General features: G+C 48.9%; 1 protein-coding gene across 1 annotated transcript; it reads left to right on the forward strand.

The window, feature by feature from the left end:
• Positions 1–4,798: 4,798 nt before the first annotated feature.
• CD37 (CD37 molecule) lies at positions 4,799–12,795 on the forward strand. Its single transcript, XM_006868191.1, has 8 exons — positions 4,799–4,867; positions 4,974–5,046; positions 6,749–6,873; positions 7,038–7,112; positions 8,005–8,109; positions 8,985–9,200; positions 11,151–11,234; positions 12,718–12,795. Exons 1-8 carry the CDS (start codon positions 4,799–4,801, stop codon positions 12,793–12,795), a joined length of 825 nt encoding a protein of 274 aa, XP_006868253.1.
• The last annotated feature ends 814 nt before the right edge of the window (positions 12,796–13,609 follow it).

Genomic DNA, 13,609 nt, shown 5'->3' on the forward strand with positions numbered 1-13,609 from the left:
AAATGGTCGATGTTCAAACATTTCAAGAGCCAATGAAACTGAAAGAAGTCCAAGGGGCACTGAAGGCATTGGCAAAGAACAAGTCTCTGGGAATTGATGGAATGCAAATTGAAATATTTCAACAAACTGATGCAACATTGAAGGCACTCACTCATCGATGCCCAGAAATTTGGAAGAGATCCATATTTGTGCCCATTCCAAAGAGAGGTGACCCAATGGAATGTGGACATGATAGGACAATATCACTCATATCACATGCAAGTAAAATTTTGCTAAAGATAATTCAAAAACGACTGCAGCAGTACATTAGCAGAGAACTGCCAGAGGTTCAGGCCGGATTCAGAAGGGGACGTGGAATGAGGGATATCACTGCTGACATCAGATGGGTCTTGGCTAAAAGCAAAGAATACCAGAAAGATGTTTACCCATGTTTTGTTGACTAAGCAAAGGCTTTCTATTGTGTGGATCGTGACAAGCTATGGACAGACAACATTGCGAAGAATGAGTATTCCAGAACACTTAATTGTGCTAATGAGGAACCTGTACATAGACCAAGAGGCAGTTACTCAAAGAGAACAAGGGAACACTGAATGGTGTGTGCTAGGGTTGTATTCTTCCACCATACTTATTTAGTCTATATGCTGAGCAAATAAATGGAGAAACTGGATATGATGAAGAACAGGGCATCAGGATTGCAATCTATAATATGCAGATGATACAACCTCGTTTGCTGAAAACAAACTTAAAATACTTATTGATGGAGATAAAAGACCTTTGATATGGGTTGCACCTCAATGTAAAGAAAACAAACACTTGCCCTTTGCGTTCACTCTTCCTAGTAGGGTTAGCTTGGGGAAGAAGTGGTTCCATCTCGCTTTCAGACCTTTAGCACATGCTTAAGGATCCCTTACTAGTCGCCAAACCTTAAATATGAATCCTACAACCATCCTACAAGACAGAGACCTTACCTTCACATAGCTCAGAACTCTACTGTGGTTGTAGATGCAGATATGTTGTTCTTAGGCGCTGTCATGTCTGGTCTGACTGACAGTTACCCTATGCACAACAGAATGAAACTGCGTGTTCTGGATCGTCTTACAACTGTTATGTTTGAGGCCAATGTTGCTGAAGCTGTGGTGGTCCATCTTGTTCAGGATCTTCCTCTTCACTGCTGACACTCCAATTTACCAACCATGATGTCTTTCTCTGGGAACTAGCCCCTCCTCATGTACATAAAAAGAAGTACTGGACCAATAAACAACATTCTTATCAATGGAGAAAAGATTGAAATTGTCAAGGACTTCATTCTTCTTGGATCAACTATCAACACTCGCGGAAGTAGCAGTCAAGAGATCAGACGACGTATTGCACTGGGCAAATCTGCTGCACAGGAATTATTTAAAGTGTTGAAGAGCAGAGATGTCAGCTTGAGGACTAGGGTGCGCCTGACCCAGGCCATTGTATTTTCAATAGCCTCATATGGATGTGAAAGCTGGACAGTGAATAAGGAGGATCGTAGAAGAATTGATGCCTTTGAGTTGTGGTGTTGGAGGAGAATACTGAAAGTGCCATGGACTGCCAAAAGAACCAATAGATCTGTTTTGGAAGAAGTGCAGCCAGAGTGTTCCTTGGAGGCCAGGATGGCTAAGCTTCGTCTCTCCTACTTTGGACATATTGTCCGGAGGAAACAATCGTTGGAGAAGGAGGTCACGCTGGGTAGGGTGGAGAGTCAGAGAAAAAGAGGAAGACCCCCAACGAGATGGATCAGCCAGGTGGCATCATTGATGGACTCAAGTGTAGCAGCGGTAGTGAGGTTGGCCCAGGATCGGACATTGTTTCGTTCTGCTGTGCATGGGGTCGCTATGAGTCGGTTCCGACTCGATGGCACCTGACAACAACAACAACAATGCTATATTTGCTTCCAATGAGCAATGTAACCATATTTCTTGCAAAGCCCATTTGTTCGTTCTCCTGCCTGTCCATGGTATACTTAATATTCTTAGCCAACACCATAATTCAAAAGCATCAGTCCTTTGATCTTGCTTATTCATTGTTCAGCTTTTATGATTGGAAAATAACATGGCTCGGGTAAAGTCCACCTTAGTCCTCAAAGTGGTGTCTCTGCTCTTCAACACCTTAAAGCGGTCTTTTGTAGCAGATTTGCCCAATTCAATACATTTGATTTCTTGACTGCTGCTTCCATGAGCATCCATTACGGATTCGACTAAAATTATCTAACAGACAAGATCAATCTTTCTCCATTGATCATGTTTTTTATTGGTCCTGTTGTATTTTTGTTTTCTTAACGTTGAGATACAATCCATAATGAAGGCTGTAGTTTTTTTTATTATTTTTAACTAACTGTTTCAAGTCCTCCTTGATTTCAGCATGCAGGGTTGTGTCATCTGTACATTGCAGGTTGTTAATGTGGAGGATAAGCACTGGACCGTAAGGTTGGTTTGAACCACAAGGTTGGCGGTTCAAATCCACCAACCACTCCTCAGAAACCCTATACAGGGTCACTATGAATCAGAATGGACTCGACAGCACTAAACAACATGATTCATGCAATTAATATCACAAAACTATACACCTGAGAAATGTTGAACTGAGCAAACATTGTATTATATATTATTTCACAACAATTTTAAATAAAAGTTAAAGTGGAGGGACGAGGACTGGGTGGGGGTGGAAAGTATTAAGAATTCAGCTGTCAGCTTCCTTTGCTAAGATCAAAGAGTGAATCAGTATTCAAACTAGGGTTTGGACCTTGGACTATGTGGCCCAAACCTGAGTTTCAAAAAGAGTCCTCTGAGTCATGTGGGGGATGGGCTGGAGGGAAAGAATTGAGACCTGGGGGCTGGGGTGACGGTCCAGGTGGAAAAGGATGAACCCCAACCTATGAGGGCAAAGAGAATCAGGGGACAAGACAGAGCCTGGGCACTGATGAAAGGAGCCCCTGTAACGCAGCTGGTAATATACTCAATTTATAACTAAAAGGTCAGAGTCTCGGTGTGGCGCTGTGGGTTAATGTGCCAGACTGCAGAGCCCTTTGAACTGCGAGGTCGGCAGTTCAGCTATGGGTCAGAATCGACTCCACGGCACTTAAAAACAAACTTAACAACAATCATAACTACAAGATCGGTGAAGGGCAGTGGGCTGTGGTGAGTGAGGGACAGGGAGGGGTGTGGCCTGGGGACTATTGGCTACAGAAGGCTAGCTAAGAGCTCAGAAGCTGGATTCATCTGTGGATGAGATTTCTCAGAAAAAAGGGGGGAGGAGTGTCTGAGAAAACCTGGTTTCTGAGAGTTTCACAAGAAGACCAAATGGTGGGAGCACCTCTGAAGTTGGAAACCTGTGAGGAATTTGGGATTTGACAAGAATCGGGAACCTATGGAAGGGGAGGCATCAGAAGAGACTTCAGACACCATAGACCCAGATCTAACTGGCAAGCTCTCAGACTCAGTCCTGGCACCTTGAAGGCCCTCTGCCCCTCGGGACCCAGTTGCAGAGGCAGGAAAGGCGGCTGGGGGGCTCGTCTTCCGCTGGACGTGAAGCCTCACTCCCAGGGACCTGCCCACTTCTGGCCTGCAGCACTTTCACTTCCCCCAGACGCCCAGGCTCAGTCCCAGCACGTGGAGGCAAAGGGGGGGCGGGGGGGAGGGGGACGAGGGCAGAGAGTGAAAGGGCGAGATGGAGACCCAGAGAGAAGAGGGAGAGAAACCAAGAGAAAGGGATAGGAATCCAGAAAGTAGGAGGCAAATATCCAGAGAGAAAGGAAAAGAGACTGGGAGAGGGGAACAGAGACCCAAAGATTGTTGCTGTTAAGTGTTGTCGAGCTGATTCCAACACATAGCTATCCTGTATAGGGTTTCTGAGGAGCAACTGGTGGGTTTGAGCTCCTGACCTTGTGGTTCAAACAAATCTTGGGGGGAGGGGTGACAGAAATGTAGAGAGGGACCAGGATCTAGAGAGAGGGGGACAAAGACCCAGAGAGAAAGGGAATAGAGACCTGGGGGAGGGGGACTGAGGTCTCTCCAGAGAGAGAAACAGAGATCTAAAGAGAAAGGGAAACAGATGCCCAGACAGATGGGGGCAGAAACCCAGAGAAAGGGGGACAGAAACCCAGAGAGAGAACAAAGACTTAGAAAGGGGGACACAGATCCAAAAGGAATAAGACAAAGACCCAAAGAGAGGGAGACAGAGACCTAGAAAAAGGGTGTTGGAAATGCAGAGAAAGGGAAATAAAGTCCAGGGGTGGGAGAGATGCAGAAAGAGGTGGACAGAGACCCAAAAAAGAGAACAGAGACCCCACGAGAGAGAGGGACAGATACCCAGAGAGTGGGAGCTGAGGCCAGGTAGGGGAACAGAGCTGGGAGCAGAGACAACAGGCGGTGACATCACAGTGTCTGTGAGGTCAGCCTCTTTCTAGGGTCAGTCCTGGGGACCCAGTGCCCAGAGCAGGCAGGTGTAGGCGGAGCCATGGAGACCTGGGAAGAGCTGCCCCGTGTGTCCTTAGTGTCCACCATTGCCAAAGCCCCACAGGTACTGGTGTGTGCTGTAGGGGGCTGGGTGAAGGCCAGGGACAACGACACAGACAGAGTCACTGCTTATGAGGAAGGAGGAGGTGGGGCCCCACTCTGGAACTTCCTCTTTCTGTGTTCTTCCTTTCCCTCTCTCTCAGCCTCACCTTTTCTCCCTTTCAGACTCGGCCTTTGTCTTTCGCCCTGGCTGGCCCTGATTGCCAATACCTCACTGTCCTGTCCCTTGTGTTGGTCTCTCCCAACTCTAGGCGAAGATGTCGGCTCAGGACAGCTGCCTCAGCCTCGTCAAGTACTTCCTCTTCGTTTTCAACCTCTTCTTCTTTGTGAGTCCCCTCATGGCTACCCAGCCCGGGCCCCAATCCCTGTCACAGCCCACCTCCGGACTTCCCACCTGCCCTGCCCACCCACAATTTTCTCATCTCTCCCCAGGTCCTAGGCAGCCTTATCTTCTGCTTTGGCATCTGGATTCTCGTCGACAAGACCAGCTTCGTGTCCTTTGTTGGTGAGGAGGACTGGGGTAGATAGGGAGGGTCTTTCTGGGACAGTCATGGGCCCTATCATTGCCAAAAGGGACTTCCTGGGGGTCGCCGTCATCCCAGGATGGGCCCCTGTGGTTCTCAACTCCCTAGGCAGACCCCAGGTTCTGCTCCCCTGCTCACCACTGCGGCTCCTCGCTGAACCTCCGTGTCTTCCTCAGGCAAATGGGTTGTGTATATTAATGCTAACAACTGCAAAATAATATTAGCAGTCATTTCTCCAGGACTTCCTGTGTGTCCTTTCTGGTGGTGGGGCTCATCAGAACCTGCCATAATCCTTCCCTTCTCCTGAGGTTCAGAGAGTAGAAGGCACTTGCCAGGCATAACACCTTGTTGTTAAGTGTTGTGAGTCAGTCCAACTCATAGCAGCCTAGTTTAGGGTTTCTGAGGCTGTAAATCTTCATCGAAGCACAAAGCCTCATCTTTCTCCTGCAGAGCGACTGACTGGTAGGTTTGAACTGCCAACTTTGTGGTTAGCAGTCCAGTGCTTATCCTACGGAGATAGAAGTGCTGAAATAATATTAATAAAAATAGAAAAATAATGAGGCAATGAAAACCTTAATAGCTCAGAGTTAGTAAGTATTTACCCTGTGTTAAGGAGCCCTAGTGTGGCATTGTAGGATAAGCATTGGACTTCAAAGTCAGTTTGAACCACAAGGTTGGCAGTTCAAACCCACCAGCTGCTCTACGGAAACAAAGGCACCCTGGTGGCTCCGTACTTAAGACACTCAGCTACTAAACAGAAGGTTGGTGGTTTGAAACGACCAGAGCAGCTCCACAGGAGAAAGACGAGGCCATTGGCTTCAGTACAGATTTACAGCCTTGGAAACCCTAAGATGTCCTACAGAATCACTATGACTCAGTGACAATTTTGTTTTGATCATATGTTAAGGATTGGATTGAACACATTCTTTCATATGTCCCTCAAAACAACCCTTGTTGTTGTTAAGTTCCATTGAGTCTGTTCTGACTCATAGCAACCCTGAATAGGGTTTCTAAGAAGCAGTTGGTGGGTTTGAACCCATTTATAGTTTGCAGTCCAGGACTTATCTGGGAACACCATCCTACAGGACTCCGAAAACAAACTAGGAAATAGATCTTATTCCCTCAGCTTCAGGGAGGTTAAGTGACCAGTGGAGTGGCACAGAACAAATGATGGAACTGTTAGGGGTGAAGAGAAACAGGAGGAGGAATGAAGGACTAAGAGCCAGAGAGATAGAAAGAGACTCAGGGAGAAAGACAGACACCCAGAGAGATGGGAGGGACAGAGATCCAGAGAGAAGAACAGGGCCCTAGAGAGAAAACAGGATCCCAGACAGAGAAGGGGATAGAGACCTAGATGGGGTATGGGGAGCTGGAGACAGAGATCCAGAGAAAACAGGATCCCAGACAGAGAAGGTGATAGAGACCTAGATGGGGGATGGGGAGCTGGAGACAGAGATCCAGAGAGAACAGGGCCCTAGAGAGAGAACAGGATCCCAGACAGAGAAAGGGATAGAGACCTAGATAGGGTGTGGGGGGGCTGGCGATAGAGATCCAGAGATGGAAGGACCAGGACCCCAGAAAGAGGACCCAGGATGCTGCTCTCTACTTAAGTGGCTGAGTGGGTGGGGGCAGGGAAGTCTGGAAACTGTACCAGGCCTCAGTCACTGTGTCTCACTTTCCCAGGTTTGTCCTTTATATCCTTGCAAATATGGTCCAAGGTCCTGGCCATCTCAGGAATCCTCACCATGGGCCTCGCCCTCTTAGGCTGTGTGGGGGCCCTCAAGGAGATCCGTTGCCTTCTTGGTTTGGTGAGTGGTCTGCCCTTTGACCTCCCTAGAACCTCAACCCACCGCACACCCACTTCTTCACCCCCACACCCCACTCCATCTCTAGGATCAAGCCCCTTTAAGTGGTCCCAAATAGGGTCTCTAGCAATTCCTGTAACCTGATCTCTCCAAACTGCACTCCCCAGTATTTTGGGATGCTGCTACTCCTGTTTGCCACGCAGATCACCCTGGGAATCCTCATCTCCACGCAGAGGACCCTGGTGAGTTAAGTTGGGCAGTTGGTGATGGTGATGAAGGAAAGGACAAAGAACAATGGAGGCAGACAAAAGATAGGAGCTGATAAGAGACAAAGAGAAATTACTGAGAGATAAGAGACAAAGAGAAATTACTGAGAGACAAACGTTAAGAGAGACAGTCCTACAGGACAGACAGCAAGAAAGAAACAGGGATTAAAATTAAAGACATACAAAGAGCCAAATAAAGGCAAACTCACAGGGACACAGAGATAGAGACATAGTAAGAGAAAGACATTGAAACCCAAAGGGAAATAAACAGAAAAATGAAAGAGAAAGCGAAACAAAACGCTGGGAGAAACAGAAGGCGCTGAGAAAGCCTTGGAGAACCACAAGGCCAGTGGTTCGAGTGCGGTGGCTCCTTAAGATATATACTGGTCTGTGAACCACAAGGTCAGCGCTTCAAGCCCACCAGTCGCTCAGCGGGAGAAAGATGAGGTTTTCTGCTCCCACAAAGATTTTTCAAAGCCTCAGAAACCCTATACAAGGTCGCTATCAGTCGGAGCCAACTTAACAAATAAAGGTAGTAAAAAGTGGTTCTGCAGAAGAAAAGATTTGCTCCCAAAAGGTCACAGTTTTGACCATCCTCTGGAGCAGTCCTACTGTGCACATGTAGGTTGGCCAGGAGTCAGAATCCACTGGTAGGCAGCTAACAACAGAGCTAGTGAAAGAAATAGCTGTTACAGATAGGCAGTAAGAGATATTTAAAGAACAGTGAGACATAACTAGCCATTCACTGAGGAACCAAGAGGCACACGGTATTCCTTGGGGTTGACAAAGTAGGCAAAGAACTAATACGGTCAAGGCTAGTGGGGGCAGGGCGGGGCAGTAAAGTCCTGCCTCACTCCTGGCTTCTCAGCTGGAGCGGAAGGTGCAGGAAATGGTGCTGGAAACGATCCAAAACTACCGCGTCAATCCGGAGGAGACCGCAGCTGAGGAGAGCTGGGACTACGTGCAGTTCCAGGTGCGTGAGCCACAGCCCTCCAGAAACAGACTGGCCCCGCCCCCGCCTCCACCAAACTCCACCCACTAGAGCAACTAGCCTCAGTCCGGCTTCCGCCCACCCACAGCAGGCCTGAAGGCATGGGGCCCCAACCCTAGATAACTTAACTTGGCTTCTTTATGGTCTGGTCCCAGACCCTGGCTGAGCCTTGCTTCCATCAGAGTCCACCACCACCCCAGGGCCTAACGTGAACCCCTACACCCCGCCTCACCCGACGAGGTCCCAAGTCTAGATAACATAAACTACCCCTAACATAGCCTCATCCCTCAGCGTCCTGAAGCCCCAACCAAACCAGACTCCACTCTCTACATCGAGGAAACTCCGCCATAGACCCCACCCCAAACTCCCTAACGAGACTTTTCCCATCACTGCCTCTTCAGACTGGCCCCAACCCTAATCCGATGGTCTGTCCTCACCCACGTGAGGACACGTGGTGAAGGAAAGCACATCCCTGCTCCAGGAGAAGATCCTAACAAGATCCCAACCCTAACTTCCAAATCCCGGCCAGGCCCCACCCCCGACAAAACCCCGTTCAAGTGGCCTAGCACACCCATCTACTAGTCTCCTACATGATGCAGGACTGCACCACCCACTCAACTTTCCGTCCACAACGTGATTCTACTTCCTGTATCCCAGGTCCCCATGTGACACGTGTCTCTCTCAGTCCCATGTTCCCTTAATATCTCCTAGTCCCGTTGTGCCCTCACTGTTCCCCGCGTAAGCCCACACCCACTACTTAGGCCCCTGGTCCCCAACATGACCTTATATCCATTACCCAGCCAACCCTTTGCGTCCCATCGAGCCAGGTTCCTCTGACTCGCGTCCCTTTCTCCCAGCTGCGTTGCTGTGGTTGGAATTCTCCGAAGGACTGGTTCCAGGTCCCCAGCCTGAAAAGCAACGTGTCGAAGGAATTACTCCTTCCCTGTTCCTGCTCTAACTCGTCGACCAACGACTCCGCATTTTTCGATAAAATCTTCCCCCAACCGCTGGTGCGACCTAGACGCAATACGGATATCTGCGTAGTGCCAGAGAGCACACATATCTACAACGAGGTAGGAGATTTTCCGTTGGGGAGGGGTCTGCAGGAGCTGCCGGTTGCCGGAGATGGGCGGAATCTAAATGAGACGGGGTATTCAGAGATGGGTATGGGTTACGAGAAGGATGGGGCTACAGGAAAGGGAGGGGCAGAGCAGCTCCAAAGGGGTAGGGTCAGCCTGCTAAAGACGAGGGCCTGACAAAGATACTGATTTCTCAACCCAATTCAACCCAACCCCCTGCCATTGAGTGGATTCCAGTACATAGCTACCTATTGGACAGGGTAGCAAGATTCCATAGAGTTCTGAGGCTGGTGTGGCACTGTAGGATAAGCGCAGGACTGCAAGATCAGTTTGAACCACAAGGTGGGCGGTTCAAACTCACCAGTTGCTCCTCAGAAACCCTATACTGGGTAGCTATGAATCAGAACCCACTCAACAGCACTTAACAACAGTCTTTTTTTTTTAAACAACTTTTTTTATATTAGTGGTGATAGTGTGCTGTGGAGTCAGTCCCGATTTATAGTGACCCTGTATAGGGTTTCCGAAACTGTAAATTTTTACGGGAGCAGAAAGCTGGTCGTTTCAAACTGCTGAACTGCTGACCTTGAAGTTTGCAGCATAACTCATAACCATTATGCTACCAGAGCTCTGTACAGTCTTGGAAATCCTATGGGGCAGCTCTATTCTGTCACATGGTGAAGAGCCTGTTGCTGTTAAGTGCCTTCTGACTAAGTGACTCAGTATAGGGTTTCCAGGAATACTGGTGAGGTGCTGTAGGATCAGCACTGGACTGCTAACCACACCACAAAGTGTTCCTTGGAAACCTTGTGCAGGGTCGCTGTGAATAGAAACCGACTCATCAGCACGTAATAACAACAAGGTTTCCAGGGAGCAACTGGTGGGTTTGAACCTCTGACCTTCTGGTTAGCTCTTGTGCCACACCAGGACTACCTATGAGTTTAGAAATCAACTTCAACAACCATCAGCAATTTATGAGACCGTATTTCTCCACACCTTGGCCTACAAAGTTTTATCAAACTTTTAATCCTTACCAGTTTTATAAAGTATGATAATTTAGTTTTATTTCCATTTGCCTCAAGAGAGAGATTGAGCATCTTTTCATTTGTGGGACTGAAAATCTGTGTTGGAAGTACAGCCAGAATGCTCCTTTAGTCTCTCATATTTCGGACATGTTGTAAGGATATTATGCTTGGTAAAGTGAAGTCAGCGAAAAAGAGAAAGACCCTCAACAAGATGGATTGACACAGTGGCCGCAGCAATGGATTCAAACGTTAGCCTTTATGGGGATAGGGCAGAACCAGGCAGTGTTTCATTGTGTTGTGCATAGGATCACTATGAGTCCTCCCAACTTTATGGCACCTAAATCGAACCAATCTTCATGGAAACCAACTCTCAAGTGAGTTCAAACCACCGACTGTTCAGTTAGCAGTCCAACGTTTAACATCCTGGTCCTCGATGTCTTGTGGTCCAGTCGGTCCCGACTCACAGCGACCCTATCTATGTACAACAAAATGAAAAACTGCCTCATCCTACGCCATCTTCACTGTTTTATTTGGCCCCATTTTTGCTGCGGTGATATATAAGAAGGTGCACAGTTTGGGAGAGGCGAGCCAGATATAGAGACTAGAACCAGATTTCCTGGAATCAGCTTCAACTCGTGGCTATCCCAAATGCACCAGAGTACAATTATACTCCATAGGGTTTTCAAAGGCTGAGTTCTCAGATTGATTGCCAGGTTTTCTTCCAAGACACCTCTGGGTGAAGTAGAACCTTCCCCTCTTTCGTGTAGCAGCATACCGCTGGCACCACGCAGGAATTCCAAGGAGATTATAGAGTATCGGTAATCAGTAACGCTGCGCAGCTATGCTCTACCCTGAAAGGGCTGAGAACTAAAGAGCGAATCCCAGGAAGACCCCTACCATTAACTTTTCTCTACACCCCCAGGGCTGCAAGCGGAGCCTCCAGAAATGGCTACACAACAACCTCATCTCCATAGTGGGCATTTGTCTGGGCGTCGGTCTACTAGAGGTGATCTGGATACACCCCAATTCTCCATTGGTTCCATAATTCCTAGGTGGCCCCGCCCCAGTTGAGCAAAGGGTCCATCCACTGAAGGGATGTTGCGGCTATCCTGCCGCCCCCACCGGCCTACCTGGGATGAGGAAAACCAAACGCATTACCTTTAGGTCTATTCACTCTTAGTGACCCTGTGTAAGGTTTCCGAGGCTGTGAATCTTTATGGGAGCAGAAAGCCTCATCTTTCCCCCACAGTGCGACTCGTGGGTTTGAACTTGTGGTTAGCAGTCCAGCGCTTATCCTATAACACCACTAGCACTCCATTCTGGAATAGGGAAGGTGGAGGCATATCTAGTCTGTGAGCTGTTTGGTCCAACGCAGCAAGCAGACGGTCCACCGCCCTTCCACACGAGGCTCCCATTGGCCCCTTCTGTGGCCAAGCCTCTGGTTATTGGCCGCTATATTTCCCACCCCCTTTCGTCATAGGTGAGTGTGGTGGGGATGAGCCTGCTGCTACCTCGCAGGGTGCTTCAGCGGGAATCCCAGGCGCGGGTGCCGGGCACTAGCGGTTCGAGCCCCGGGCCCGTCCTGAGCGCTGACGGCGGCGGCCGCAGTGGCATGCTAAACAGCAGCGGACGTAGCAGCAATGTACGGGGTAGCTGGGGAATGGCAGATGCCTGTCCCAACTGGGGAGACAAGGCCCCACAAGGCAAGCTCCCCATGGCCCTGGGGCCCTGGTCGCTGTGGGATCAAGACGAGGAGCAGCGCGAGACGGGGAGCATAGGCGTGGAGATGGAGGCCTACGAACCTCCAGAATAAAGGAGGGCGCTTTTACACCAACAGCGGCCCAGCGCTTGCTCCTGACCTCACTCCTTGCCAGATGCTACCTACTGCAGTTACTCAACTCACAGGTTCCCCTACCAGACCTGTTCCCACCATTTCCTGCTCACCCCACGCCCTTTGTTGTTGTTATAAGTCGGTTTCGACTCACAGCGACCTTGTATAGGGTTTCCAAGGAACAGATGGTGCGTTTGAACTGCCGACCTTGCGATTAGCAGTCCTTTTCCTACACTGTCGCACAGGATTCCACGTCTTTGGTACTCTTAATCCCCGCCACATTCTCCTTTGGATCAATTTCCCCAAACTCTTCCCCTTTATGTGACAAAAGGTTACAAGCTGAGCAGCATCTGAAAGGTACTCAGGAAGACAGGGCTGGCAATCCGCTTCCAAAAGGTTACAGCCTTGAAACCCTCTAGGAGCCATTAGACTCTGCACTCATGGGGAATGACCTCTAAACAACTGCCTTTCTTCTTCCCAGGTTGCACTAGGCCCAGTTCACCTAATCTCTCCTAGGCCTCCTCCCCACGTCTCCGCCCAACCATTTTCCAAGCATTTAGCCTCTCCAGTCCTTCCCCTCCCCCAGACCTCAAGAGTTCCCCAGACTTGACCCCTCTGGAGTTCTGACAGCTTCCTTTCTCTGTCTCCTTTCTCGTAGCTCGCCTTCATGACGCTCTCGATATTCCTGTGCAGGAACTTGGACCATGTCTACAACCCGCTCAAACAATACCGATAGGCCCCTCCCCTCCCCGTTCTGGAGACCTGTAAATACTTGCTTACTCCCCAATTTGGGCCCTCCCAGGCACAAGTCTTCGGCCTCCTTGTTTCCCTTAGGGACCCAGATGTCTGCTAGCCCTTAACTGTGCCTTTCCCATGGGACCTGGGGCTTCTTAGACCCTTTCCTTGCCACATCTGATGGCCTACCACCACTTCCCCTCAAGATTATTTTCCGCCCAAACCCCAAATAAATTCCTTAAGTTTTGGTAAAATAGCTTTATATTCTATCAAAACACAACCAACACACTTTTGGATGGGAGGGGACCGGAAACAGCCTAGTCCACATTTCGAAGGGGTGGCGGGAAAAGGGGATGATGGGAAGATTAGAAAGCTTCACCTCAGCCCTTGCCCAGCTGAGATAAAGTCAAGACCCTAACACCCATTTATAAATATCTCCTTGTATTAATAAAATGAACCCTCCTGCACAGAAGGGGTTAACCTTTGATTTGCGGTATGTGGGGTGGTAGGAAGGGATAGGGGCAGCAGATTTTGTTAGAGTTAGCTGTTGTGGTTGTTGGTAGGTGCCTTTGACTAGATTTTTTGACTCACAGTTACTCCATGTGACTGAGTAGCTAGGAAGGACTCTCCAAAATAGAATGGGAGTCCCTATAAAGAGGTTGAGGAAGGTTCACTGACTCCTGTCCCTAAATGAATTCCAGAGTAAACTAATCCCTGATACTCTGGCATGACCCCCTGGTGAGATCCCCCAAATCTATCCTTTCCTCTCAATTCCAGCCCATTCCATCAAGACAAAGAGCAGAAAATAAACTCCC

The sequence above is a fragment of the Chrysochloris asiatica genome, unplaced genomic scaffold (assembly GCF_000296735.1).
Source record: "Chrysochloris asiatica unplaced genomic scaffold, ChrAsi1.0 scaffold00116, whole genome shotgun sequence".
NCBI lineage: Eukaryota > Metazoa > Chordata > Mammalia > Afrosoricida > Chrysochloridae > Chrysochloris > Chrysochloris asiatica.